Below are 24,395 nucleotides of genomic sequence, written 5' to 3'. Positions count from 1 at the left end.
AGCGGGGAGGGGGAGCGCGCGGGGGGCGGGAGGATCCAAGGGGCGGGGAGCGCTCAGGAGCGGGGGGCAGGGGGTGCGCGCGGAGCGGGGTGCGCAGGGCGGGCGGGGGCGGCGGGGAGCGCGCGGGGGGGCAGGGGGTGCGCGCAGGGTGCGGGGGTGCGCGCGGGGGTGCGGGGGGCGCGCAGGGGGTGCCGGGGGCGGGGGTGCACGGGGGTGTGGGGGGCACGCAGGGGGGCGGGGGTGCGGGGAGCGCGCGGGGGGCGGAGGGGAGCGCGCGGGGGTGCGGGGGGCGCGCGGGGGGGCGCGCGGGGGGGGGGGCGCGCGGGCTCCCACGCCGGCCTCGGTGCCCCGCGGCGCGCTCCGGCGGCTCGTGTCCCTGGGCGGCGGGGGGCTGCGGGGTCCGGCGCGGAGGTGTCCCCAGCCCGCGGGTGCAGAGCGCGGGCGGCGGCGCCGCGGGGACGAGAGCCGGGGCGGAGCGGCGGCGGGCGGCGCGGGCACGGAGGCGACTCGGGCAGCGCGCGGAGCAGCCCGCGGAGCCGCCCCGGCCGGTGCACGCGCCGGGCGGAGCGCGCAGGTGGGGCGCGGGGCCCCGCCCCGGAGGATGGGCGCCCGCGCCCCGGGCCCGCGCCCGCCGCTGCTGCCCCCGAGCCCGCGGCGAGCCCGGCGTCCGGCCCGCGCTCTGCGCTCATGTACGTAGGCTGCGCGCCTCCCCGGCCCGGGGTGCTTGCGGGGCGTCTGCGCCCGGGCGCCCTTCCTCCTTCCTGCAGCTCCGAGGGCCTCCCCCGGGCCCCGCCCCCGGCCCCGACCTGGGGTTCGCAGATGGGGGAGCGGCTCGCCCGCGCTGAGGTCCTCGGCCGGGCTAGGAGTGAGCACAGGGCAGGACTGTCCCAGCCCTACCTGGGGTGGGGGCGGGGGCGACCCCTGGGCGCGGCTGCGGGGCGCGGCGGAGAGAGGCTGCGCGGCCCGCTCCCCGCGGCGTCGACGGCTCCCTTGGCCCCTTCGGGCTGCAGAAACTTTGGGACCCGGAGAGGCTTTCGGAGCTGGGGAGAGTGACAGGGACGTGCCCCCGCCCTGCATCCCCGGCCCCCCCGACGCGCACCCTGGGGCCGCCGGGACCCTCGTGCTCCATCGCTGCGCCCCCATCCGGGGTGGAAGCGGCCCGCGCGGGGGTCTCCCACCTAAGCGCCGGGGGCGACCGGCGGGCTGCGGGGCGGGGGGCGGGCGTGGAGGAGCCGGAGCCCCGGGACCCGACCCGGTGCCTGCGGTGCTCGGGGCCATCCTTCCGCGCCGGGGGCCAGGGCGGAGGGGGCGGGGGGGCGGCGTCCGCTCCCGGCGCTCCAGGCTTTTGAAAAGTTGTTGGAGATGCGTCCCGGGCCCCGGAGCTCCGCGAAGCCCCTCCCGCGCCCTCGGCCTCGCGCCCTCGGGCAGCCCCCGCGCACGGGCCCCGCGCGCAACTCCACTGCGGAATCCTCAGGCGTGTGGCGAGCCCCGGGACGGTGTGGGTAGCACCGGGGGAGGGGCGCGCGGGGGGGGGGGGTCCCGGGCTCCGGTGGGCGCGGCGCTGTCCGCGGTGTGCGGGGGGCGCGGGCCCGGCTGCCCCGGGCGCCCCCCCGCCCCGCCCCGCCCCGCCCCACCCCGCCCCGCGCGGCCCCTCCGCGGCAGAGCCGGCGTCCGCCCGGGCAGCGGCACCGGCACCGGCTCGGGCACCGGCTCGGCACCGGCTCGGCACCGGGGAGGTCCGGGTGGCTGCCCCCGCCCGCGCCGCGCGGCTCGTTCGTCTGGAGCGCGGCCGGGGCCGGGCGGGGGCCGGGCGCGCGCGGGCCGCGGGGCTCAGCTGTGCTGCTGTTCTCTCCGCAGGGACGGCGGCTCCCGGCTGGCGGCGGCGCGCCCCCGGGCCGTGAATGCGACTCGCCCCTCGGCCGCGCCCCCCGCCCGCCCGCCCGCCGGGACGCGGGAGGGGATGCCCCGCGGCGCCGCGATGGCCGTGGGCGCGCTGTCCAGCTCGCTCCTGGTCACCTGCTGCCTGATGGTGGCTCTGTGCAGCCCGAGCATCCCGCTGGAGAAGCTGGCCCAGGCGCCCGCGCAGCCGGGCCAGGAGAAGCGCGAGCACGCGTCTCGGGACGGCCCGGGGCGGGTGGACGAGCTCGGGCGGCCCGCGAGGGACGAGGGCGGCGGCGGCCGCGACTGGAAGAGCAGGGGCGGCCGCGGGCTGGCCGGCCGGGACGCGTGGAGCAGGCAGAAGCAGGCCTGGGCCGCCCAGGGCGCGGGCGCCAGGGCCGGGGACCTGCAGGGCCGGGCGCGCGGGGACACCCCGCAGGGGGAGCCCCCGGCCCCCGCCGCGCAGGACGCCGCCCGCGCCGACCCGGCGCCCACGCCCGAGCCGCCCGAGGAGTACGCGTACCCGGACTACCGCGGCAAGGGCTGCGTGGACGAGAGCGGCTTCGTGTACGCCATCGGGGAGAAGTTCGCGCCGGGCCCCTCGGCCTGCCCCTGCCTGTGCACCGAGGAGGGGCCGCTGTGCGCGCAGCCCGAGTGCCCGCGCCTGCACCCGCGCTGCATCCACGTCGACACGAGCCAGTGCTGCCCGCAGTGCAAGGAGAGGAAGAACTACTGCGAGTTCCGGGGCAGGACCTACCAGACCCTGGAGGAGTTCGTGGTAAGAGGCGAGCGCCCGCCGGCCCACTTTGCACCTCCCAGCGCCCGGGGCGCGACCCCCCGGGCGCCCCGTGCGCCCCACTTTGAAGAAGAGGCGCACGGCTGTGCCCGCGGCCCCTCGGCACGATCCCTCTTTGGGTGCAGAGGTAATCTCCAAGGCGGTGTGGCCCATCCGAGTCCGCGGTGACCCCGGGGGCCTGGGGGTCTCCCCCGGGAGGGGTCGGGCCTGGAGAGGGCGAGGCCCCCCGGGGAGGCGGGGCGGGGCGGGGCGGGGCGGGGCGCGCTGCTCCTGTTGCCGCGAATCCACCTGCTTCCAAGCGCAGGCTGGTTTGCGGCCGTTTGGGATGCGTCCTTGGCTAACGGCTAACAAGGAAGACTAGTCCCATCAGAAAGCCGTCCCCGCAGATTAGGCGCAGGTGTCATGCACAAGTTCTGAAAAGGAAAAGGAGAGGAAAATGCTTGCTCATGGGCCGCCCGGACGTCGAGGAGGGCAGAGGCAGGAGGCCCAGGGGTAGGGTTAGAAATCGTGCAGGTCCAGGTGGGTACCGGGAACGCTGTGCAAGGGCGCCCGGGCTCCTGGATGCCCCGTGTGTGTCGGGCTCTTCTGCGGTTTCCAGGTGCGTGGACTTAGCTAAACCGCACACCACGCCGCCAAACAGGTTATTACCTAAGGTCTCCAGTTGATGGAGAGGAGGAAACCGAGGCAGGAATCTTTACATAATGTGGTGAAGGCGACGCGGCTGTGGAGAAGCAGACTCGTGTGTCGGTCGGGCCAAGCGGTTCGGTTCCACTGTGACACCTTCTCCCCCCACACTCTGTGGGACACACAAGCCCCCCCCCTCCCGTCCAGCCGGGGGCAGGTTTGCATGGAGGTGCTGGCTGGCACCACTGTGGGCCCCTTGGGGAACTTGACAGCCCTGCCTGTCACTGGCGGGCTGGGCTGAAACGCTCAGCTCCTCTTCCAGCCCCCCCCCCCCCCCAGCAAGGCAGGCTCAACCTACGGGCCGGGCTGGACGTGGCCCGCTGACGTGGCGCCTGGGAGGTTTCCTGGGCGGAAGGGGGCAGCGTGCAGGTGCAGCCGCGAAAGCCGAAGGGAGAAGGCAGTTGGGGAGGAAGCCTGCCCGCTGCTGGAGGCTGCCCAGCGCCCAGCCTCGGAGACCTGCACCTCGGGGTATGCCCGGGAGGCCATGGCACCACGTGGATTTCAGGAATAAATCATCAGGGTTGTAAGCCAGAAAGCCAGGAAGGCCGGACCTGGAGATAAAGTGGAGACAAGGCTGGGATTTAGTCAGGAAACCGGGGTGGCCATCCCGACCTTGCCACTAACCAGCGGAGCGCTTGTCCCCTCCGGGTTCATGTTCCTGGTCCACCAGGTGAGGGGCCGCCAGGTGAGCTGGGGCTTGCTGGGGCTCTGGCAGCCTGAGGCTGGGGCCCACCTCCACGCCCACTGCCTGGGGGTACAGCTGTTCACAGGGGCCCTTTGGAGAAACAAAGAGAAATTGGTGGGGCGACTCCTCCGACCCAGGCCGGGCCTGCGCCATGAGGACGGTGGGAGCGGGCGGCCCGGTGCTCTGGCTGGGGGCCGGCTCAGGCCTCTGGGGCGCTGGCGCGGAGGCAAGGCCAGAGGAGGGCCCTTCTGTGCTGGCCTGCAGGGCTGTCGCCGTGGGCCTCGCACACAGATCTCTTGAGTTTGAGGCTCGTAAGGAAACGTAGGACGCAGGAGAACACACGCCAGCTGTAGGGTTTTAATTAATGACGTTGATTATGAGCCCTGAGTGTCGTCGGCCGAGGAATCACTGCATTTTTGATCTGGAAAGCCCGAGCACATCACGAGGTGGCCGTCGCGTCCCCGAGACGGCAGACAGAAGGGAGAGTTCGCACTTCGGCTTCTGGGCTCGGCTGCTGAGCACAGGGCCCCCCTGAAGCTGCCTTTGCGGGGGGACGAGGGAGCCCTGCCCGGACTCCCCGCTTCCGAAGGGAGGGGCTCAGTGCGGAGACTGTGTTTCAGGCTCTGGACACGGGCGACGTTAGCAACAAAAGGGAGATTGCAAAGATCATGATCTTGGGAAGATTAAGGTACCGGCGAGCCTCTTTTTAGAGCGTGAAGAGCATCTTCCATCCTCAGGTGACGCCTCACCTCTAACTTTCATCCAATCACCACCGGCTGCCGGGCCGTGCGCGGGCGAGGGTGTTGCAGAGCTGCCGCGAGCTTTCAGTTGTGTGCTTGCTCCTGTGACGCGTGAAGATTTCACGCCTGGACGTTGTGCACCCCGTGCCCCTTCGTTTCTGTTGCTGTCAGGAACATTCTAGGCATTTCCCTAAGTCACTGTGGTTTGGTGCAAGTCATTTCACGTCCACGTCTTTGTTTCCTCTCATGTACCAGAAGGGCTGTGGCACGTTGCTGGGGGTGTCAGAGGGATGAGGGTGCGGGGCCAGCACTGAGCCCCGGGTGTCTTGGGGGTTGCCGTCGCGCAGAATTGCAGGGCTGGGCGGCCGTGTCCACCTGCCTGGTCTGGGGGCGCGGAGCTTCGCAGGGAGCACCACTGTGGTTGCCGTGTGCAGAGCAGGGGCGTGGAGAGGGGCTGTGGAGAGGCCTTGCCCTGGGCAAATGCTCTGCTCTTCTCCGAAGATGTAATTGAGGCGAAGCTTGTGGGACCGTGGGGTCCTGCGTGGAAGGCTGTGGACTGTGGCAGGGAGGAGGTGGCAAGGCAGCCGGTTCTGGGCCTCCTTCCCTGGGAAGCACCTGTGCTCTCTGCTGGGGGGTGGGTCCTGCTGGGGCTGGGGGCTGGGGGCTGGGGGCTCACCCTGGGCCTCCTTCCCTGGGAGGCACCTGTGCTCTCTGCTGGGGGGGGTCCTGCTGGGGCTGGGGGCTCACCCTGGGCCTCCTTCCAGAAGCCACTAGAACAGTAGATCCTGCCCAGGGCCTGCGAGGCAGGTTTGGCCCCAGGGGGGCCTCCCCCGCACCCCCTCCGTGCCGGGTGCCTCTCCGTCTTGGACACGTGGCTCCCTGCCCAGGTCCCACAGTGAGCTCCGACTTTTCCCTCCTCTCCGGGCGCCCCGCCCTGTCCCAGCCGCGCTCCGCTCCTCACCGCCTGCTTGATCTCAGCCCGGTGTCGGCAGACGACCTCGCTCACTGCTTCCAAGGCGTCCCGTTAGGCTGCTCATAAGATACCCGCATTTTTCTGGGGGCATTTGCAACTTAACTTGTATATGCAAACCAAACACCGAGTAACGAAGAGCATATTCCGCGCTGGCTCTCAAATTCTCCCAAGTAGCCTGGTGGTCAGCTTATGCCAGCAGGTGTCCGACTTTGAACAAGGAAGCTGGTCTGTGGGTTTATGTTTTTGTATAACAATGGTGTTTGCACGTGCTGTCTGCCTCCCAGGTCTGTTCACTCGTGGGGCCGCTGTGACAAAGTGCCTCTGACCAGGCGGCTCCAATGGTAGAGACTCGTTGATTCATGGCCCTCGAGGCTGGAGGTCTGAGATCGAGGTGTGGGCCGGGCTGGTTCCTTCCGAGGCCTCTCTCCTGGGTGTGTAGACGGCCGTCTTCTCCCGTGTCCCCACCGAGGCCACCTGTGTCCTCCTCGTAGCAGACGGGGGCCCACCTCTATGGCCTCATTTTGACGTATCTCGTCTCATGTCTCGAAATACAGTCGCGCTCAGAGAGACCGGGGGTCAGCACTCGAACGCGGGAATCTGGGAGGGAGGACACACTCCGGGCTGTAACGCAGCTGTCACAGGTGTCGAGGCCACAGTTGACCGCAGATGCAGGAGGCCAGGGAGGCACAAGGAGTGTGGGTGGAGGGGGTCGCGGGGAAGGCTGCAGGGGCAGGTGCGATGGAAGGGAGGCTTTACAAAGAAGGCTGGGAGGGATTGATGACAAACTGGACGCCGAGAAGCAGAGCCAGCAGCCCGCCCGAGCCCGCTCGGTCCGTGTCTGTCCCATTCTGGGCGCCACGTTAGGGGCTACTCTACTACCTCTGCCCTGGGGTCCGAGCTCTCGGGGGCTCCACGGGGCAGTTTCCAATCCGTCCCGACAGCTACTGACCGGGCAGGCCAGCAGCACACCAAAGCTGGGCCCTCCTGTGGAGCCGCAAAGTAAGTCATCCCCGTCCCAGGGTGTCCTGACCCCCAGAAGTGGGGTCTGCGGGCTCATTTCAGTGTGCTGTGGGACCCGCTTAGACGGCTCTCGCGGCCGGCGGGACACCCGTTCGGTCTCGGCACAGCGGCCCTCGTAGGGAGCAGGAGCTCCGAGGGGCAGTTTTGTCTTGTTGAAGAAAAGGGGGAACTGAATTATGAACGAGCACGGCCCGCTCGACTGTCTTTAAGAGCAAGAGGCCTGTTGGACGGGAGGCAGCTGGCTGGAGACCCACAGGCGCGGGGCCGGGGTGGACCCAGGCTCCCCCAGGGTGCCACTGTCTGCCCCGAGATTCACCCCGATGCACAACCTCATTTCCAGAAGTTCAGTGATGAAAAAAATTCTTCCATGAGATTTGGAATCCGAAGCTCCACCGACGGAGATCTCCGTGCCGTTACCAGGAGGTGCCGGCGGGGAGGGAGACCCAGGCGTCGTACTTTTCGGTTTCATGGTCTTTATGTTCTCGTGGCTGATGTCCCCTAACACAGAACAACACTGTTATTATTTACCTTTGCAGAGAACGCGGAGTCCAGCTGTGTGAAGCTGGCGATCTTAAGCTGGCCCTGATGCTCGTGCTGTGTGCTCCTTCTGAGTTTGTTTTGGTTTCAAGTCAGATTTTCTAAATTCTGGACTTTTCGGTTTCTGCCTTTCTATCCAAAGCCATGTAAATAGGTAACAGTTATTTATTTATTTATTTTAAGGATTTTTATTTATTTATTTGAGAGAGGGAGAGAGCGCACATACACAGGAGCGGGTGGGGGCGGGGGGGGAGCAGGGACCCCCATGTGGGCCTCGATCCCAGGACCCTGAGATCAGGACCTGAGCTAAAGGCAGATGCTTCAATGATGGAGCCCCCCGCCCAGTTGCCCCTAAACGGTAACAGTTTCTTTATTTTATTTTATTTTATTTTATTTTATTTTATTTTATTTTATTTTATTTTATTTTATTTTTTTATTTTATTTTATATTTTATTTTATTTTATTTTATTTTATTTTATTATTTTATTTTAATTTAATTTAATTTTATTTTATTTTATTTTATTTTATTTTATTTTATTTTATTTTATGTAACAGTTTCTTTAAAGGGGGAAGTCCATATGCTTCCTTGGGAACGTTCAAGTGTGGTCAGATGTTGAGCTTTAAGATTCAATGCAGTTAAGAAGCTTGACCAAGGCCACAGAGCCAGTACGTGGGGGGACCGGGGTCTGAGTCCTAGGCTGTTGCACGCTGATAATCGTGGGCTTCCACTGGCACCGTCTTAAGTTCGTGACCAAATGGTGATGAAGTGTCATCTTGTGCGTGACCGAGAGAGTTCTAGGCACGTGAAGAAGGGAAAGCTCCTGCAGGTTCAGAGCACCTGCCTCACATTCGTGTCCGGGAGATGTGGGGTCAGCTTGACCAAGCGTCTATCGATGTGGGTTTATGCCCTATTTGAGGCCGTCTAGGACAAAGTAAATACCCGTGTCCTTCAACGTATGCCATCTCGAGTTGGAACGAGGACAGAAGCGTTTACTTCCAGGAGCTCCCTAAGGGCAAGGTGGGGAGGATTCCCGTGGGCAGTGGACAGAACAACAGATCTCCAGACGTGGGTGGGACCCCAGGCGTTGTCAGGCCCGCAGCAGGCAGACTGGTGGCCCGAGGCCAGCTGCAGCCCGGGGAGGTGTTCTGCTTGGCTCGCCGCACGGAAGACATCTGTGTGGCTAGTACAGATATTTAACGAATGAGTCGCTCGTCTCTATACCTCGATTGCCATTTTGCTGTCAAAATGGAATGATTCCCAAATGGCAGCCACCTGCCGACGCTGTGCTGGGCTGCTCCCGTGGAAGGGCCCTGGCCCTCCAGCTGAGCGCAGCCCACGTGGCGCGATTCACCCTCGGCCCCGCGGCCACAGGGCTGTGTAATGCCTCTGGTTACGGGGGAGAGATGCCCGCTGAGGAGCCCGGGTCCCATGCTAGCATGCCCTGCCCCTTCGTGTGAGTAGAGTCAGCGTCTTCTAGAACCTCGAGGACAGAGAACTTGCCAGCTGAAGAGCTCTGTGTGAGCCATTTTTCCGCTGCGTCCCTGTGTCCCTGAGCAATTCTCAGACCTCCTTGTCTTCCCTGTGGTACGGAGCAGAGAGTATCCTGATTATCTCTCTGTTTATGAGAAGTAGATGAAATATATGTGAAAGCAATTTGAACCTACACATCTCTGAACAAATTAAAAAAAAAAGAATAGAAACAAAAAAGCCTGCAGCTAGGTTGGTGTGGTTTCTCGGTGTGTCTTGTTGCCTGTGCCATCTCGTGGGGATGACTACCCCCTGGCGGGGTGTTTGGTCCCTGAAGCCTTCCTGCAGAGGCTTGTCATCAGGTTGGGGCTCTCTGGGGCCTGCCCATAAGTATTTCCTTGGTGAACGGCATCTCTGAATCTGATAAATCCCCCAAAAGAATTTACTCTTGCATGCTTTTTAATTCAAGACATTTTTTCTTTTTCTTTCTTTCTTTTTTTTTTTTTTTTTTTTTTTTTTTTTTGGATAAATGTTTGCCAGGCACTGCACAAGGTACTGGAGACATGATGACAAACCTTGGAGTCCCTCCAGTAAACAGGCAGTGACCCCAGAGTGTGTGATATGCTGTGAGGAGCATCATGGGGCTCTGCAGGGTACACAGGTGGAAGCCGCCCATCCAGACTCCCTGGCTGCTGGCTTGTTTTTAAGCGACCGAGCAATCCTGGGGCAGGTTTCTAGGGAAGAGATGAGAGTTTGTCTCGAAGAGAACAATTGAGAGTCTGGATGGAGGATACGATTTTCCACCCCAGCCTACATACCCCATCGCCATCCTTCGTGGTATGGTTCTGACCACATAGCTGGAAATCCTTTTCTTGCTGCTTCTGTTCCAAGCCTGAGATCCTGCCAGCTGGATTTCACTTCTCATTCTATTTCTGTCGGGCACTGGGGTGCGGCCAGGACATGGAGTGCCTTTCGAATCTGCAGAAAAGGATGATGTCAGGCATCTGCCCATGGCCCTGCAAGTTCTCTCGGAAGCCCTAGGCCCCTGGAAAAGCATAGGGATGGAAAATTAAGATGGCATGTGGCTCTGAGCATTTCCAGAAATGATTTTGCTTTAAACATGATGAGACCACCCCTTGCTTGCCTGGGAATATGTAACAATGATAGCCTGAAAACCTACCACTTACAAAACTTGTGAAATCCCAGGTATCATATAAAACACATTTTCTTAAAAGCACAGCTGAAATGGCAAAAAAAAAAAAAAAAAAAAAAAAAAGTAAGAGAAATTAATCCCTGGAAGTAGAATCCAGACAGGAAAGTCAGCCCTGCAGCAGTGGCCACCTGAGAGCATCTCCTGATGCCGGGGGTCTAGGCCTTGGGTGCTCAGGGCCAGGCGGGGGCACGTGACAAGCCCAGGGCCCCGAGGAGAGAGCATCAGGTCAGGATGCGTCCCAGGAGACCGTGCTCCCCGCAAGAGCACGTCCTGCAAAGAAGCAGCAGACTGCCCTGCGTGGGCCTCAGGGCTGAGCCCAGGCGACAGGCTTGCTCTGAACACTTGCTGTCTCCAGGGCACATGGTCTCTTATGAGCATGAAGCCCATATTCATGCTCCCCTGAGTGGCCCCCCCAAAACCCAGGTGGGGTATTTTCATTTAAAGGAGCCACTGGTATCTGACAGTAGCCGATGCTCCCAGGAGGAATGCACACTCCACCCGGGCTGCAAAGAATCTCCACAAACAGTGTTCCAAGGGATGTGACAGCACAACGGAAATCACACACGAGGAGGGATGTCATAAGCAGAAGTCAGCCGAGACCAAAGTAGTCCAGTAGGACCCAGATGTGGGGGTATAAATAGGGCTACTTAATGTGCAAAAATATACGTGTTGACATAAACTGTACGGGTAAGCATAGTCCAGATACTAGTCAGCTTCGTGAAAGAGGTGGGAGTCGTACAAAAAGAGGATATGAGAGTCTGGATTAATGCTCAACAGGGGACCCAACAGCACAATCAGGTGGTTTACGGGTCAATTCAGTGAACCGGCCGATAGATTTGTAGAGGTCACCCAGGTCAGACAGGGACGCACAGATGGAACATAGGAAGGAGATGTTTGGATCCACGGAGGACACGGAGAGGACATTCAATACGGATCAGATCAGAGTTCTGCGAGAGGTGGTAGAGAGAATATGGGAGAAACGAGGGGTTGGTGTCTCAGGCTTTTGGGTGGAAAGACTGCTATTTTCTGATTCAAGAATCCCCCCTGAACCTAAAGAAAGAGAAACCAAAAGGTCGTCTGACCCCCTCGCCATGTTGTAGTGAGACGGCAAAGCACCCAAGGCAAGAGGTTTTAGGAGCAACCAGAGAAAAAAGACTTGACCTGCAAAAGAGCAGCATCTAGGTGGACGGCCGGCTTCTTGTCAACAGTGGAAAACCCAAACGGTAGAGCATCTTTAAAGGAGCAAAGAGGGAAGAAGAGTTAACCCAATTTCTATATCCAGCAAAACTATCCTTCAGGAAGGAGCCTGAACAAAGATATTTTATTTTTTTAGAATTATTTTCTTTTAGGATTCCATTTATTTATTTACAGAGCATGAGCTGGGGAAGGGCAGAGACTCTCAAGCAGACTCAGCACTGAGTGTGGAGCCTTACCCGGGGCTCAGTCCCATGACCCCCGAGATCATGAGCCGAAATCAGGAGTCGGATGCTTAACTGACTGAGCCACCCAGGTGTTCCCGATCAAAGATTTTTTTTAAAAGATTTCATTTATTTATTAGAGACACACACACAGAGATACAGACAGACAGGCAGAGGGAGAAGCAGGCTCCATGCAGGGAGCCTGACGTGGGACTCGATCTCAGGTCTCTAGGATCATGCCCTGGGCTGAAGGCGGCGCTAAACCGCTGAGCCACTGAGGCAGCCCCAATCAAAGATATTTTTAAACAAAAATAGAGCACATGCTGTCAAACGAGCATGCAGGGCAGCCTCTGACAACCACCATCAGCAGTGCGGGCGCTGAACGCCCCACCTGCCTGAGGAGGGGAGTGGTCTCCGGGCTGAATTTTGGGTTGGGCACTTTATTCTTGAACAAACAGGAAATGCCCTTTGATAGAACCTAAATGTTCTTGGAAAAAGGTTATTATGGGGGGGGAGGGCAGCTATCTCAGCTCTAGGCCCAGTAATGCCACAGGTGAGCGGTTCCAGAGGCCCCTCCTGCTTTCCAGGGCTGTTGGACGCGGACACCACCAAGCTTTTATGGCCTGTGGGTCATTGTCCTGACCTTCCTGTGGTAACACGTCCAGGCGACAAGCCCCCGTTGCTTGGTGCACCATTCCTGAGCTCCACGAGGCAGCTCGGAAGAAAATGGTAATGCCTGTACCCGGATCTGCTGGTGGGTTGGTCCTTCTGGAGGGTCTCTCTACTTTCCCCGTGGGTTGACGTGCTACACGAACATATTTCCCTCATTCAGCTTTATTTATTTATTTTAAAGATTTTATTTATTTATTCATGAGAGACACAGAGAAAGAGAGAGAGAGGCAGAGACAGGCAGAGGGGGAAGCAGGCTCCATGCAGGGAGCCTGATGTGGAACTCGATCCCGGGACCCCGGGGTCACACCCTGGACCAAAGGCAGATGCTCGACCACTGACCCACCCGGGCGTCCCCCTCATTCAGCTTTAAAAACAGTTTCTTATTTATATTTTACTTTCAAACCTCATGTGTCTCTTGAAAAGGTATCTCGGTGTCTCCATAGAGGCTTAAGGCAGATAGAACACACGCTTGGTTTCAGGCGAGCCCAGACTCATTTATTAATCCCCGTCAGGGTGTCAGAAGCGGTCGCCGTGCTCCTGGTCACACTGTGGCATCCTTGACAGTTATGTTCCGGGGACACGAGCCTTCGGCCAGCGGACGGGCTGTCACGGTGGTGTCTCTGTCCCCATGGGAGCAGTGCAGGAGGCCAGCAGTCCCCTGTCTCGTCCCCGCGCACCTGTGCCTCGACCCGCTGATAGCTTCGCCGTGTCGCACATGCAGACGTGTCAGGGGCGCAGAGGTCGGCAGGGAAAGAAATCCGACAAGGCCACTGCCTTTCCTGGGGCCTGTGCGGAGCGGGACGGGGCAGCCTGAGCGATCAGCTGTGTTCTGATGCCAGCCTCAGCTCAGGTCGCCTCCCGCTGACGGCAGAGTCGCCCTCTGGTCGCTGCGGCCTCGGGGAAGCCAAGGAGGAAAGCACATCTTGCTCCTGGGGGCGGCGGGCGGCTGTCAGGACCACGCGGCTTGTGCGAGAGCCCAGCTTAGAGCCCCGCGGAAAGGGACCTCGTTACCTGGAGGGACGGCTGGCGGCGTCCTGTCGGGATTCCAGGAGGCTTGGAAGAGGCCCAGCTCCAGGGAGAAGCACGGGGCCCGCGTGTTAGGCGACAGCGCCCGCTGCCCTGGGCTCCGGCCCTGGTCCAGCACCTTCTGGGTAGTTGGCAGCTCACACTCGCTGAACGGAGCCTCAAGGCAGCCAGACTCTGACCTCAGATGCCATCCAGACGGGTGTCTGCGGGCCACCTGAACCCTGGGGAGTGCGAGCCCTGGGCCTGGGGCCTGGCCAGCTTGGGGGAGAGGAAATGCGCCTATTCCTTGGCCACTTTGATTCCTCTCCGCGAAGATGCACCTTGTCACTGTCCTCTCAAATGAGGGATGCCGCAGCTGAGCCGCATGGCTTAGTTTTCTTCTGGGCTCTGTGTGCGCACCTGTGAGGACGACGTCGGCCTCTCGCGTCCCGTGCGTCGTTTCCCTTCTAGAGCGTCGCAGTCCCCGCCCGTCCCTACTAGGCACCTGTTCACCAGCTTATTTCCTTACCCCGTAGGCCCCTGAAAAAAAAAATCTAGATTTGTGACCCTTGCGAGAGCCAATCCCCCGTCACACCCTCACACCCACCTTTGAAAAGCCTCGTGTTTGGAAGACATTTGATTTTAGCCGTTTGTATATTAAGGGAGAGGCCGCGGTCTCCGCTTCTTTCTCTCGGGGGTTTACTCGGCTCTCACCCTCCACCCCAATTCTGAAACAAGAGACTTTTAAAAAAACGAAGTCTGGCTTCTGGAACATTTCTCACAGGGCTGTCCACGGGGTGTGACCCCGGGGTGGGGGGGCACTGCCCTGTGGGCCACGTGTCCCCTCTGCTCGGGGCTCGGGTAGGAATCTGTGCTTGAGCAGAGCGTCTGTTAAGGGAGCTGCACCTGCTGCTGCTGGGGCGGGCGGCCAAGGCCGTGAGCGGGGGGCCAGGGTGCGGGCCGGGGCTGGCCCTCGGGAGCATGCATGTGCCTCCACCGCACACGCTCACAGACACTTGCTTCTCCCCGTGGGGGAGGCCGGGAGCCCGACCCTGAGGTGCCAGCGGGACCTGCTTCATTGGCGGCTGGGAGGTGGCCGCCTTCTCCCCACGTCCTCCCGTGGGCAGTGCTCCCGCGGGGGCCCCAGCCTCCTGACCTCGGCTCCTAGCGTCCCCGCCCCCCCAACGCCGTCCCCCTGAGAACGAAGGCTCCGGCCTGGGAGTCCTGGGGGGATGCCAGCCGTGCAGCCCGGAGCGGGAGGCTGGCGTGGTCCGACTGCGTCCCGGGGCTGCCTCTGGAGCCCAGGAGGAGTGGCCTCCTCGCCGTTGTCCTGACCCCGCAGCGGTGCCCTGAGCACAGCGCACTGTCCGCACTGCCCGCCCGGCCCCTCCTGGGTGAGTCCCGCGGTCGGTGTTAAGCCGAGGGAGTTCGTCCCCGGGGGACTGGAAGGGCGTCCTTGCCGCAAGCTAGACCCGCGGAGGGGAGGGCCATCCCCCGCCCGGCTCGGGCTGTCGGACTGTCGTCCTGTTGATGGGTCGTGCGGCCGGGGCCAAGACGGGGAAAGCTGTCAGCTTCCGGGGGGGAAGTTCTTAATTAAGTCCCTCGGTGTGCAGGTTCGCCTCTGACAGAAAGCGGAAGGACAAAGAGAACAAAACAATGTGATCCTCTTTCCCGATGGGCGACGGGCGCGGGAGGCAGAGGCTTCCTAGGGCTGCGGGCCGGGGCGGGTGTTGGAGGCGGGAGGGTGGCCGGGCAGGAGCCCCTTTCCCCTCGGGCCTGGGAGGCAGGTGTGGAGGGGCGTGCGGGGGCCTGGCCCTGAGGCTGGGGGCGCCCTGGGGGCTCCTTCGTGGTCCCTCGGGTGGGGGCGGGACAGGCCCTGCAGTGCCGCTGCAGCCTTCGTGACATGGCTCCAGGGGAGGAAACTGGCTGGGCCCCGGGGATGGGCTGAGTCTCGGTGACAGCGCGGTCCCCCCCCTCCCCGGCTTCCTGCAGGGGCAGGGGGGAGGCTGGGAGAGGCAGCCGGCAGGTCCCTTCCCGGGACTGCCCCGGGGTGGGGGGCGGCCTCACCGGGTCCCTGTCCAGGCTGCCGTGCACGTGTTCCTGGCGATGCTCAGGCTCCTGGGTGTGTTTTGCTCCAGAAACAAACAAACAAAAAAGGCACAGAAACCCCCACCTGAGGGGCAGCGCCCACAGTCCCCTCGGGCTCCCAGGTCGCAGGGCTCCGGAGGCAGCGGTCCCACCCAAGACGTCCCTGTGGGCAGTGGGAGCCCGGAGCTCGGGCGCCGGCTCAGCCGCTGGAAAGGACGCCTCTGCCATCTGGTGACCAGAACGCAACGGTGACTCCTGGGCCGGCTGCTTGTCATCCCCACCCGGAGCCACCAACCGCGCCCCAGGCACCTCGTGGCCCCTTCACCAGGGTCAGGATGTGCAGGTGGGGCCCAGGTGCGGGGGCGGGGGAGGGACTCCCCGTAGCTTTGGGACGATTGCCCTGGGCTGTGGCCCCCGCACCTGCCGATGGGCGAGACCATGGGCCTTGGAGCTCTTGGGAGTGTCATGGTCCGGGGTAGTCACTCGGCATTGCAGGATTCCTCCCTGCTTGAAGACGTCTCTCACCTTCGTTCCTCCCCAGACCATGCCGGGGGCTCACGCCGCCATAGGGTGTTGGGGAGGGCGGCTCGGCCCCCAGAGAGGGACCCTGGCAGGTGCAGGGCTCCCGTGGGGGTGAGGCCGTGTGTGGGTGCTGTGCCCCCCAGGGCTGCGGCCTGGGCCTCCCTGCGGGGGAGCTTGGGGCCTCTGTGCCGCCCTGACCCCCCAGGACACCCCGGCCCCTCGCCCTCCCCCCTGCGCCGTCCCCGCCGTCCCGGCCATCGTCCCTCCCTTTCCGATCAGAGGCCACAGCTTTGCCTCGCAGGTTCTGACCACGCTCGAGCTGAGTCAGCTCCGGCCACTCTTGCCCTCCCGTCAGCGTCTCATTGACGCGTCCTCGTCCTACCCGGGCCGAGCACCGTGCCGCGCGGTGACCTGTCCGCTCCTGACCGCGGGGCTGCGGGACCCCTCAGGGCAGGGGGGCCGTGGGGTCGCGTGGACGTGGGGGCTGGCGTCGGGACCTGGGGAGGCTGGTCCTGCAGTTGCCGTCCTAGGACCTGTGTGTCCGTCGTCCCCAACCCGCAGGCCGCGCACCGTCCGCTGGCCCAGCGAGCGAGTCTGGGTCCCCAGACACTCGGGACAGACCTTGGCTCTCCAAAGGCAAGCCCGGCGGACGGGGCAGGAGGGTTAGGAGGGGGGCAGGAGGGGCTCGGGGTGACCTCTGACCCCGCCTGGGGACTGCTCGGGGCGGCTCCCGCAGGGTCTGGGGGCCCTGTCTCCCCACGTCGGGCAGGCGCCGCGTCTCCGGGTGCACCCGGCTCACTCGCTCTTGGCCCCGTCCCGCCGGGGACCGGCCTTCTGTTCCGCGTGTGGATGACACCTGGCCCCTGCCTGCGGAGAGGCTCGTCTGTGTCCCCCCGCCCGGGTGTGGGAGCCCCGCCTGGCCCTGCTGTTTCCCAGGTGCTGAGCGACCGTCCTGCAGCCGAGCCGTCCATCGCCTTTCCAGGGTTTTCCATCGTAGGTGGTGCAACGGGCTCACTCTGTGACCACCCCCTGTGACCGACGCGCCGCCTCGGCTTTGAGTCGTCCCGAATCCAGCGGCTGCTGCCCTGGCACTTGGGACAGGACCGAGTGCTGGAGCCCCCAGCTCCTGGGCCTCCGGGGAGGGGGGGAGGGAGCGGCCGCCGGGTGCCAGGCCCTGCTCCATTCTCAGGTTCCTCTCACTTCGCAGCGTTGCCGACCCGGTAGTTTGGGGGTCAGGAAGGGAACAGCTCTGCTGATGGCGGACACGGAGCCGGGGACGAGTCTAGCTGACGGGGAGCCCTGTGCTCTCAGCCCCTCTTCTGCTGCTTCTCTCCGGGCTGACACCCGCCCCATCTCCCAGCACGCTCCAGCGTTTCGGGGACGGTCTGCCCCTAGGGAAGCCTCTGCCTCCAGCATGGGATGGGTTGCTGGGCACCAGACGCCAGGAGCCTCCAGGAGCCACAAGGAGCCTCCAGGAGCCACCAGGAGCCTCCAGGAGCCACCAGGAGCCTCCAGGAGCATCCAGGAGCCACAAGGAGCCTCCAGACGCCAGGAGCCTCCAGGAGCCACAAGGAGCCTCCAGGAGCCACCAGGAGCCACCAGGAGCCACCAGGAGCCACGAGGAGCCTCCAGGAGCCACGAGGAGCCTCCAGACGCCAGGAGCCTCCAGGAGCCACAAGGAGCCACAAGGAGCCTCCAGGAGCCTCCAGGAGCCACCAGGAGCCACGAGGAGCCTCCAGGAGCCACGAGGAGCCTCCAGACGCCAGGAGCCTCCAGGAGCCACAAGGAGCCACAAGGAGCCTCCAGGAGCCTCCAGGAGCCACAAGGAGCCTCCAGGAGCCTCCAGGAGCCACAAGGAGCCTCCAGGAGCCACCAGGAGCCTCCAGGAGCCACAAGGAGCCTCCAGGAGCCACCAGGAGCCACCAGGAGCCACAAGGAGCCTCCAGGAGCCACCAGGAGCCACCAGGAGCCACAAGGAGCCTCCAGACGCCAGGAGCCTCCAGGAGCCTCCAGGAGCCACAAGGAGCCTCCAGGAGCCACCAGGAGCCACAAGGAGCCTCCAGGAGCCACAAGGAGCCTCCAGGAGCCACCAGGAGCCACCAGGAGCCACCAGGAGCCACAAGGAGCCTCCAGACGCCAGGAGCCTCCAGGAGCCTCCAGGAGCCACAAGGAGCCTCCAGGAGCCTCCAGGAGCCACCATATCGGGTGCCACTGGGGTTTCGCGGCTGCTCCTCCGGGAAGCGTGGTTCAAAGTTCCAGACTGGACTCCAGCAACGGTGACAGGATTCGGGACCCGCGGCCGGGGCACCTCTCCCGCGGCCCTGTCTGGCAGCACACCCAGAGGGAGGCCGAAGCTGTCGAAGCTGCACTTGGGGGACGTGGGTGGGCGGTGGCCAGCGGACGAGCGAACGCGGTGGGCGGGAAGGACGCAGTCTCAGCCTCCCCGAGGGGACGGGACTTTGGACACGCAAGACCAGGCTTCCTCGTGGTCAGGGCGACTGCGATCCCAGCTGCGACGTCGCTCGAGGTGCACTTCCCGCCGGCCGGCGCCTGTCGACAACCCAGCTGGCTGATGTAAAACATGCGGGACGAGGTCCAAGGGGCGCACGTCGGCCTCCTCAGGACCGTTCCACCCGCCTGTGCCCCTCTGCCGTCGACATCCTCACTGATTGCGTCCGGGCACTTGATTCAAGCAACACCCTCCGAGTGGGCGTCCGTCCCTGCACGCGGAAGAGCCGCTCCCCTCGAGGCCGGGGCGCCTGTGCCCACGCGGCTGGTTGGAAATAGGTGCGACCTGGATCTCCCGGCCCTACTGCTGGCGTCGGGCTGCGGGCACAAGCACCTGACCGGGAGGCCGTGTGGCCGGGGCGCCGGCTCCGTGCCTCTCCCAGGGCCCGCGGCCCCTGCCCGGCTCGCGCACCCGCCCCAATTCCCACCCGTGCTCCTCCTTCCTTCCAGAAACAGGGCGGGAGCAGGACTCACCGGACTGGCTTCGGGCCTGGGGTGGGCGCAGGGCTACCGCGGAGCCGGCCGTGCGCGTCCACCCGGTCCCTGCTCTGCCGCCCTCCGGCCCGCGGTGCAGACGCTCCCTCCACGCCGGGGTTCCTGGAGGCCGCGCGTGCAAATCTGTCCATCCCGCACTCGGGGCTGCGCCCGGAGGATGTCAGGGCGTGTGTCGCACGCTGTGCTGCACACGCTGGACCAGCCGCTTGGCCAGCAAGGGGCACTGTGGTGTCGAGGTTAGGTCGCCGCTGGCCACGCGTCTGTCGGGGAGAGGACAGCTTTGGAAGCAGAGGCAGGGGCCAGTCGTCGGCAGAGAGGCGCCCGGAAGTTGGTGCGGCCGGTCCTGGAGGCGGCAGTGGGGACACGGAGGGACGCGGGACACGGCGATGGCAGGAGGCCTTCTGGAGCTCGGGCTGCCAGGGGAGGACCGTGCGGCCTCGGGGCCACTCCCAAGTGGACACGGCGGCCGAGTCCTCCCGCGCCGGCTGCTGGGTGCACGTGAGCACGTGGGGTTGGGGTGGCAGCGTCAGGGGCTCACAGCTCCGCAGGCTTCCCGCCCGGGTGCTGCGTGTGGCCTGGGGAGCATCAGGGGTGACGGGCTCCACGGGGGACCGCGCCACGGGTGCACCGCGGGAGGCTTCCCAGAGGGGACGCGCTCGGGCTGAGCGTCAAGTGCAGAGGGTCCGGCCGATGCTGAGCCCCCCCTGGGCGACGGGACAGCACATGCGGCGGCGGCAGAGTGCAAAGCCCGTGTCCGCGTGGAGCCGCGCTTGGCTCGCGAGGGGCCGGCCGGGCTTCGGTCGGCTGCGTTGTCGCCTGCTGGGTGGGTGGCCCGGGGCCCAGCAAGTCTGTGCCGTGGGCTGGGGGCCGCCCGCAGGCCCACAGGGGTCCGGTAGGTGAGTGGATTCCCGGGATCTGTGACCAGATGGGGGAGCTCGGCTCAGAGGGGACCCTTCCCCGGTGGGTCGGCGGCGCCCATGTGTCCTCCGAGGGGACGGGGGTCTGGCCGCCTGCGTGGGCCACCGGGCTCAGCGTGGGGCTCGGCGGGGCCGGACTCCTGTGCGAGGGCAGAGCCGGGCCAGTGGCCGGAGGTGAGGTCAGAGCATGATGCACGCACCTGGGACAGTCCTGCCTCTGAGCCTCAACTCCTGCGTGGGGTTCATTTATTTGAGAGACAGACAGAGGGAGGGAGGGTCGGAGGGAGGGTCGGAGGGAGACAGGGAATCCCAGACTCCGGCGAACAGCGAGCGGCCACGGGGCTCGACCCCACCCCCCGAGGCCATGACCTGAGCCAAATCCCGCTCAGCCGTTGGAGCCCTGAGCCACCTGCTGCCCCCCCCCCCCCGCCCACCACCACCTCATGGTCTTGAGACATCCGTGTCCGAGCCATTGGGGCAGGATTCCTGCACGTCTTGCGGCAGCAAAACTCCCCGGGGACCTTGATAGGGTTGCAGAGCCTCCAGGGAAAGAGGCTTCGGCCGGGACGCGTGTGCCCAGGCCTGTCCTCCCAGGTGCCCTGCCCCACATGGGGCTGCGGGCCGAGGCCCACTCTGTAGCATGGCCCAGCCTCTGCGTCCTTTGGGGCCCGCGGTCGCCCCTGCATGGCTTGTCCTGGAGCCCCCCTGGGGACACGGCAGGAGGCCTGGCCGCCCCTTCCTTCAAGGCCCCACCAGCTTCCCACATCCCCACAGGGCAGCCTGGGCCGTGGCGCCGGCCTGTGCCCCTGTCTAGGACAGACCCCAGCGATTCCGGGCCCCCTTGTTCCTCTAGGACGACCGTCCCCTCCGGCTGGGCCGCCCTTGCCTGGCCCAGGGCCCCCACAGGGCTCTGACGCACCAGGAACCCCACCTTTCGACCTGCACAGCCTTTCCCTGTGGTGCCTGCTACCTAGTCCACCTTCGGGGGGGGGGGGTTGCAGGTGGGGGGTGGGGGCCGCAGAGGCCCTGCCGGGAGCAGGGGAGCCCACGGTGCCCGCCACCCTCCTGGGAACCGCAGCCCCACTGCGGCCAGACAGACGGCGTCTGCTCCCCAGGCCCTGGGTCTGCCTCACACCCGTGCACACGCTCACCCACGCACGCTCACAGCCGCACCGCCCTCGCCCTCGGCCCTCACTCCCAGCCCGACCAGCTACGGGCCAGAGCCGGACCACGGCCCTGAATCCCGCCCAGCTGAGCCCCGGCCCCCGAAGCAGCCGGGGGGGGTGGTGCAGGTCTGAATTCTCCTTTCTGGCGGCCGTGAGCACGCGTACCCCCGGGGGGCCCAGGCCCCTGCGCAGGACGCCCGGCTGCACCCCCCACGCGCACATGCACGTCCACTACGTTTAAAGTCTGTGTTTCTGCGTCGCAGCTTCTGCCTCCGTTTCCCCTTTGTCCTGCCTCAACCGCCAGGAGACGTCACTCTCCTCGTGTTTCTTTTTTTTTTTCTAAATCGACTATGGTGTATATATATATATTTTTGTATATTTTTAATTGGAGTTCGATTTGCCAACATATAGCACAGCAGCCGGTGCTCTCCCGTCAGGTGCCCCCCTCAGGGCCCGTCCCCCACCCCCCGTCCCCACCCACCTCCCCTTCCACCACCCCCCGTTCGTTTCCCAGAGACCAGGACAATAAATAATCCTCCTCGCGCAGCGGGCAGGGGCAGCGGCGGGCAGAGCTGGCGGGAGGGTGCAGGGCTCGGCCGATGGGGCAGCGGCTGCATGCGCGGCGGGCGGGCAGGGCCAGCGGGTCCGGGAGAGGCCGTGGTCACCAAGGTCACCCAGCGGGAGGGAGCCCCACGGCGCTCGGTAGGGCCGCACCTACCGTCCCCTTCCCCGGGGCGGCCTCCTCAGGACACGTGGCCCCGAGGCTGTCTTGGGACGGCCCCGCCAGGGACCTCCTCCCTCACCCCTGCCGCCCCCGCCCCCCCCCCCCCCCCCCCCCGCTCTGCTCTGCCGTCCACCTCTGTGGGGGGCACCTGGGGGGGAGGATCTGCATGTACCAGGTGTGTGGGGGGGCATGTGCACCAGGCGGGGGGGGGGGGCGTGTGCACCAGGCGGGGGGACAGGGCCTGTGTGCACTGGGCAAGGGGGGCCTGTGTGCACCTGGCCAGGAGGGGGCTATGAGCACCAGGCCGGGGGGGTGGGGCTGTGTGCATTGGGCCAGCGGCCAGTGACACGCAGCCTCCCACTCGGCCTGGGGCTGGAACCTGTTTGACATTGTAACACACCTGGGCGTCCGCAGGGGGTCGGGGGGGCGCGGCGGGGGGGGCACACGGAGTCTGACCCCGCCTCTGTTGCAGGTGTCTCCGTGCGAGCGCTGCCGCTGTGAGGCCAGCGGGGAGGTGCTGTGCACAGTGTCCGCCTGTCCGCAGACGGAGTGTGTGGACCCCGTGTACGAGCCGGACCAGTGCTGCCCCATCTGCAAGAACGGTAGGCCCCGCGCCCGGTGCCCCCGAAGCCCCAGAGCCACCCCTTGCCGCCCCCACCGCCCCCAGACCCCGTGGGGGCCTCGCACCTTCCCCCGAGCCCCCCCACCCTCCAGGGCCGCGCCCTCCCCGCATGTCCTTCATCTGCTGCCCCCCCCCCCCCGTGGGGCCGCCCCCTGCAGTCCCCTCACTCAGGTTGGCTGCCTGCTTCCTGGGGGAGGAGGGGTGTCTGCCTGGGAGGGCTTGAACCCCTGTCTACCAGCCTCACATGCACCCCACATGGCCGCTGGGCTGCAGGGGCCATCAGAGCTGTCCCCGGGATGGCGTGCTCCCCGCGGGTGTCAGCCGTGTCCCTGAGCTGTCAAGGAGTGTGTTGGGGAGAAATTCAGTTTCCAGAGTGCGGAGAGTCACTTATTTTAATTTAACTTTGTTTGCTCTTTGCAAAGCAGTTTCTCTTTCCAAGACAAATCAAACTTGCCGGTTGGGCTCATTTACTTTTCATTACTAAGTGAATTAAACTTGGGACGTAATTGAATATTTTTCATAAGTAAATCAGGCAGGAGGAGAACCCCTCTGCAGCGAGAGCCCGTGGCAGAGCAAAAGCCTCAGGATGTCCTTGATCACCGCTGGCTCGGGGAGAGCACTGCCTCATCCTGGACACTGGGAGTTTCCTTGTGCGTGGAAGTGCCGAGCACCGCGTGGGCCTTCAGGGGTTTGAGTCCCTGCGAGCAGGACGGGGTGTCCTTGGCCCCGGGACACAGTGCTAGGACTCGAGGTCGAAGCCGCAGATTGGCTCCCAACAATGCAAGCGATTCCCCGGACCGAGCAGGCGGGAGAGGGGTGGCCGTGTCCCCAGGTGGCTACCTCGTCGCCGTGGGGTCGTGGGGCCCCTGCGATCGGGCTGTGAAGGTGGCGGGTGATGACACAAGGCTGTTGGTGCCTAAGAGGAGCCTGAGCTCTGCAGTCAGGCCATTGGAAGCCAGGGGGCCGCAGAGGCCCTGGTGCACGCAGATGCCGTGGGCTGCGGGGCCCGGGGGGCCGGGGCCGTAGATGCCCTGCAGGGGGTACATGCAGATGCTGGGGGTCAAGGGGGTCGGGGGAGCCGCAGAGGCCCTGCAGGGGTGCATGCAGATGCCAGGGGCTGCGGGGGCCGGGGGCCATGGATGCCCTGCAGAGGGTACATGCAGATGCTGGGGGTAGAGAGGGTCGGGGGGCTGCAGGGACCGGGGGCCAGGGGCCGTGGATGCCATGCAGGGGGTACATAGATGCTGGGGGCCGGGGGATGCCCTTCAGGGGTACACGCAGGTGCCAGGGGCTGCGGGGGTCACAGGGGCCGGGGGGCCGGGAGTCGTGGATGCCCTCCAGGGGTACATGCAGATGCCAGGGTCGGGGGGACCCTTCAGGGGTACACGCAGATGCCAGAGTTTGCCACAAGCACAGACAGAGGGAGCACAAGCTTCTGTGGAAGAAGGACGGTCCAGGAGGAACAGGCTCGGGGGCTCGGCCTGCACAGCGCTCTGACCCTAAGGGGACAGTGTGGAAGGGTGGGGAGCGCACCCCGTGGTGTCGGCCGCGTGGACTGCGCCGAGTGTGAGGAAGGGAGCACAGGCTTCGCTTTTCACAACTCGGGTCTCACCCCCGGTGTGCGGTGCGAGGGGCCTGCGGGTGCCGGTGGGCCCCTGAGGTCCGGGCGGCGCGTGTCCAGGCTGCGGTTCCTGCTCGGAGGCAGGGGCGTGCACTGCACAAGTAACCTGGCGGGAGTCCGCGCTGTTTCGTGAGCGGCTTACCTGGGGGCGCTCAAATATTTGGTTTCTTAAGAATCCAAGATAGCGTGTGTCTCTCGCCAAGCGCGGTAGGAAACAAAGTTTGGGCATTAAACAGGGAGTCTGGGCGTTTCCAAAAGATGGAAGATGCGATGTCAGCCTCTGAGGAGGTCCTAATCCTTGGAACTTGGTAAAGGTTTGACACCCACAGAGAAGCTGGACCGCCTGGACGGTGCCCAGGTGTGTGCCCTGCCCTGCAGTTACCTCTCACGACCCTTTTGCCGTTTTTGCTTCATCTCTTGGGTCCCTGTCCTTGTCCCCGCTCTTCCCCGTCTCTGGGCGTAACCCAGCACCCTCAGTACATTTACTTCGTCGCTCTTTCCCGTCATACACCCTGGAGACCTTCCATTTACACCACCCCTCGCACGAAGCCTACACGGTGCATTTCCAGATTTTTCTTTGCAGCTGTTTGCTCTTAGGATTTATCCCAGTTAAGGCACAAGAGTCAGCAAACGATGTTTAGAA

The 24,395-nt window shown here is 64.3% G+C and overlaps 1 protein-coding gene across 3 annotated transcripts in view; it reads left to right on the top strand.

Moving 5' to 3' along the window:
- Positions 1-946: 946 nt before the first annotated feature.
- Positions 947-24,395, top strand: part of VWC2 (von Willebrand factor C domain containing 2) — a 101,658-nt gene continuing 78,209 nt past the window's right edge. For 2 of the 3 annotated variants that reach the window (XR_012001857.1, XM_072760141.1), the window contains exons 1-2: positions 952-2,656; positions 21,982-22,111. Coding sequence is in view for 1 of the 3 variants with exons in the window: in XM_072760141.1 (XP_072616242.1) it covers positions 1,961-2,656; positions 21,982-22,111 (826 nt within the window). In the remaining 2 variants the exon portion in view is untranslated. Of the gene's footprint in view, positions 2,802-21,981; positions 22,112-24,395 lie in introns of all 3 variants that reach the window. The other variant, XR_012001858.1, reaches the window with a different exon arrangement.

The sequence above is a fragment of the Vulpes vulpes genome, chromosome 5 (assembly GCF_048418805.1).
Source record: "Vulpes vulpes isolate BD-2025 chromosome 5, VulVul3, whole genome shotgun sequence".
Taxonomy (NCBI): Eukaryota; Metazoa; Chordata; class Mammalia; order Carnivora; family Canidae; genus Vulpes; species Vulpes vulpes.
The sequence above is the reverse complement of the archived record's forward strand: the minus strand, read 5'-3'. Positions and strand labels throughout refer to the sequence as shown.